Here is a 4,207-nt window from a genome sequence, read left to right on the forward strand (position 1 = left end):
GCAAATACTGTTGAATGATATGCACGGAGGAGACTGTAACCATTGCAATGAAACAATGATGTAAAGCCAAAGTTCTCCCATGTAAACTATCACTCAGTTCACACACACACAAAAAAAAATGGATTGATACAGTGGCTACAAAAATTGGCTCAAACAAAGCAATGATTGTGAAATAGTGCAGTATTTCATTCTGTTGTATGTGTGTTCACTATGAGTCCAAATTTACTCAATGGTACCTAACAATAGTCACTACCAGTTAGAATTACATTGACTCTGAGTTACTGAAACCCTGACTAATCAGTGGCTAAAACAAACAGATCTTTCTTATATATCAGGAAGCCTGGAGTTACGTAGTTAAGGGCTACTACAATGGCTTCATAATAGTACTTGCGATCTCTATCTTTCTGCTCAGGTATTTCTCATGTGAGGTTTTGTCTTGTTTGTCACTTGTGTTCTAATAACAGTTGATTAGTATTCTTAATCCCTCTGAAATATATCCTTATTCCAGGCAGGAAGAAAAAGGGAAAACATATGCCAGCTGAATTGGCCCAGAACTATATCACATGGCCACTTCTTACCGCAAGAGTCTAGCAAAAAGTTTTTTAACGGGTACTTCAATGTCCTCAAACCAAAATAATTTTGGTTAGTTAAGAAGAGAGGGGAAATAATTATTGAGTAGACAACTGGGGCATCCACCACAAAAGTAATGGTAAAATTTTGGGGTAATATATATAAACATTTAAGGAAAAACAGGTTTGTAGAGGAAGGTATTTGGTTTGGATACATAAATTTATAGGTTGCTTTTGTTGAGTCTGGTTCCGACCCATAGCGACCCTCTTTAGGGTTTCCAAGGAGTAGCTGGTAAGCTTGAACCATCGACCCTGCAGTTCAAACTGACTTTGCAGTCTAGCGCATTAACCCACAGCGCCATACTAAGACTCCAAATTTGTAAGTACCCTCAAGAAATCTGGGTGAAACTGTTACACAAAGGAGTTGAAAATGAATGAATAAAAATCTTGATTGAGTAGTGTCTTTGTAAATGCTCCAGAATTGTTTATTAAAGGAGATGATGGTTGTAACATACTGGTCTACTGTTAGTGGGTTGATTCTGACTCAAAGTGATCCGACAGGACAGAGTAGAACTGCCCAATAGGGTTTCCAAGGCTGTAGCCTTTATGGAGGTAGATGGCCCCATTTTTATCCCACTGTGCACTGGATTCAAACCTCTGACCTTTCAGTTAGCAATCAAGTATGCCACAGAGCTCAAGAAATAGCTAATAGTAAAAAGAGTATTTGGTCTATTTCTACCATTCTGTTTCTACTCCAAATTCCAAGAGGGTGGCTAATGTCCTCTGTATAAATTGTTGTTGTAGTTACGTGCTGTCAAGTCAGTTCTGACTCATAGTGACCCTGTCTAGGGTTTCCGAGTCGTGGCTAGTGAGTTTGAACCTTGTAGTTCAAATCAACATTGTAGTCCACTGCATTATCCTGCAGCACCATGTTGTTGTTGTTGTTGTCAGGTGCCATCGAGTCAGATCCGACTCATAGCGACCCCATGCACAGTAGAACAAAACAATGTCCGATCCTGGGGCAACCTCACTACCGCTGCCACGCTTGAGTCCATCAATGATGCCACCTGGCCAATCCATCTCATTGGGGGTCTTCCTCTTTTTCTCTGACCCTCCATCTTACCCAGCATGACATCCTTCTTCAGTGATTGTTCCCTCCGGACAATATGTCCAAAGTATGAGTGACAAAGCTTAGCCATCTTGGCCTCCAAGAGCACTCTAGCTGCACTTCTTCCAAAACAGATCTATTGGCTCTTTTGGCAGTCCATGGCACTTTCAGCATTCTCCTCCAACACCACAACTCAAAGGCATCAATTCTTCTACGATATTCCTTATTCACTGCCCAGCTTTCACATCCATATGAGGTTATTGAAAATACCATGGCTTGGGTCAGGCACACCTTAGTCCTCAAGCTGACATCTCTGCTCTTCAATACTTTAAAAAAGGTCCTGTGCAGCAGATTTGCCCAATGCAATACGTCGTCTGATCTCTTGACTGCAATTTCCACGAGTGTTGATAGTTGAGCCAAGAAGAATGAAGTCCTTGACAACTTCAATCTTTTCTCCATTGATAAGAATGTTGTTTATTGGTCCAGTGGTGAGGATTTTGTTTTCTTGACATTGAGATGCAATCCATACTGAAGGCTGTGCTCTTTGATCTTCATAAGTAAATGTTTCAAGTTTTCTTCACTTTCAGCAAGCAAGGTTGTATCATCGGCATATCGCAGGTTGTTAATGAGTCTTCCTCTAACCCTGACGCCACGTTTTCCTTCATAGAACCCAGCTTCTCGTATTATTGGCTCAGCATACAGGTTGAATAAATATGGTGAAAGAACACAACCTTGTCGCACACCTTTCCCAATTTTAAAACATTCAGTGCTCCCATTCTCTATTTGAACAACTGCTTCTTGGTCCAGGTACAGATTCCTGAGAAGTACAATTAAGTGTTCTGGAATACTCATACTTCTCAATGTTGTCCATAGCTTGTCATGATCCACACAATCGAAAGTCTTTGCGTAGTCAATAAAGCATAGGTAAACATCCTTCTGGTATTCTCTGCTTTCAGCCAAGATCCATCGGATAGCAGCAATGATATTTCTCATTCCATGGCCTCTTCTGAATCCAGCTTCTGCAGAGTCTAACAAAGTGCTTTCTTTACCTAACAGTAATTTCTGCATATTAATTGTAGCTAATACTGCATGTCATCATAGAATAATCATGGAATTTTAATTCAGAAAGCCTTGACTTTGCTTTTGACCAGAATGCCCATGAGCAATACATTTTTCGGAGCCCCAGTTTTTTTAGTTGGAGATTAAGAAATTGCCTTGTCTCATAAGGAATTTTGACATCTTAAGTAAGCACCTCAAAGTAAGGCATAGCAAACTTCCCCCATTTTTTCTACATATTCCTTTGTTCATAAAAGATCTCAGCTAATCTGGAAAGACACATCTATATCCATTCTATAATCATTCTTTTCCTGCTTCTGAAAAGTATACCTTTTACAAATTCCTCTATTTTAAAATTGTCTGACCAACAGTGAGGTTGTTTGCTGAGATGTGTAGAATGGTGATCTTTATGAATCAGAGCTTGGAATTACATGAACTGTACTTAGAAGAGGCTGACTTTAGTGCTGTCTAACTAAAAACAGAAGCTTGAATGTTCTTTGGTTAACTGAGATCCCATTCCTTTCAACCAGTTCTCACTACCCAGAACAGTCTGTTGGAAACTGATGATTATATTCAGGAAAAGGTCTTTCGACTCTTCAGCCTTAATTTCTGCCAAATATAACTATTATTATTTTGGTATCAATTGCTATAATAAAAGGAGGGCTGCTTCAATTTTTAGCAATCTTTTGGGGAAAAGTCAACTCAGTCTAGAGTTGTTGTTGTGATGTGCCCTGGAGTCGGTTCCGACTCATAGCAACCCTGCACAGGGTTTCTGAGGCTGTAAATCTTTACAAGACCAGAAAGTCTCAAATTTCTCTCACAGAACAGCTGGTAGTTTCGAACTGCTTACCTTGCAACTTGCAGCCCGATTCGTAACCACTACACTACCATAGCTCCTTCAGTCTAGAGTGGTACTCCATAAATTAGTCACAAAACTTCCTGTGCCCACACAGAAAATACCTGCTGCTAATACTTTAGTCAGAACTTAAATGCCCTTTGGAGTTCTAAGAAGTGTCCATATCAGCCTCACCAATAACAGATGGGCTCTGGAATCTTCCTGCCTTAAAGGCAATCTAATTCAAGCATGGATTTCTTAGACAGAAAATAAGCTGTAAGTGTTAGATGATGAGCTTCTGAGAAGGAGAAAAACCATTTTTTTTGGTGCTTATCTCCAACCCCATGAAAATATACAAAACATAGTGCTATAAAGTAATACTGAATCAATTCATTAATGGAATATTCTCATTCAGATATATCAATCAAGAAAAAACCCATGCCTTTCAGAGATATTACCTGTTAGCATGCACACCATTCACCTGAGTGATTACAGTAGACAGCTGACCAAGACCTAACATGGACTTCACTACGCCATGATAATGCACAATCTAGAAATGAAAAAATACTTGAAATATATACTGTCATTGAAAATATATCTTTAAAACTAAAAATAATTAACTGATATTCATTATAATAC

General features: G+C 39.2%; 1 protein-coding gene across 1 annotated transcript in view; it reads right to left on the reverse strand.

Moving 5' to 3' along the window:
* The window catches only part of ATR (ataxia telangiectasia and Rad3 related), a 164,001-nt gene that overhangs the window by 69,046 nt on the left and 90,748 nt on the right, over positions 1-4,207 (reverse strand). Inside the window, exon 30 of the mRNA XM_006869870.1 lies at positions 4,027-4,118. Coding sequence (XP_006869932.1) covers positions 4,027-4,118 — 92 coding nt within the window. The remainder of the gene's footprint in view (positions 1-4,026; positions 4,119-4,207) is intronic.

This window comes from Chrysochloris asiatica, unplaced genomic scaffold (assembly GCF_000296735.1).
Source record: "Chrysochloris asiatica unplaced genomic scaffold, ChrAsi1.0 scaffold00136, whole genome shotgun sequence".
Taxonomy (NCBI): domain Eukaryota; kingdom Metazoa; phylum Chordata; class Mammalia; order Afrosoricida; family Chrysochloridae; genus Chrysochloris; species Chrysochloris asiatica.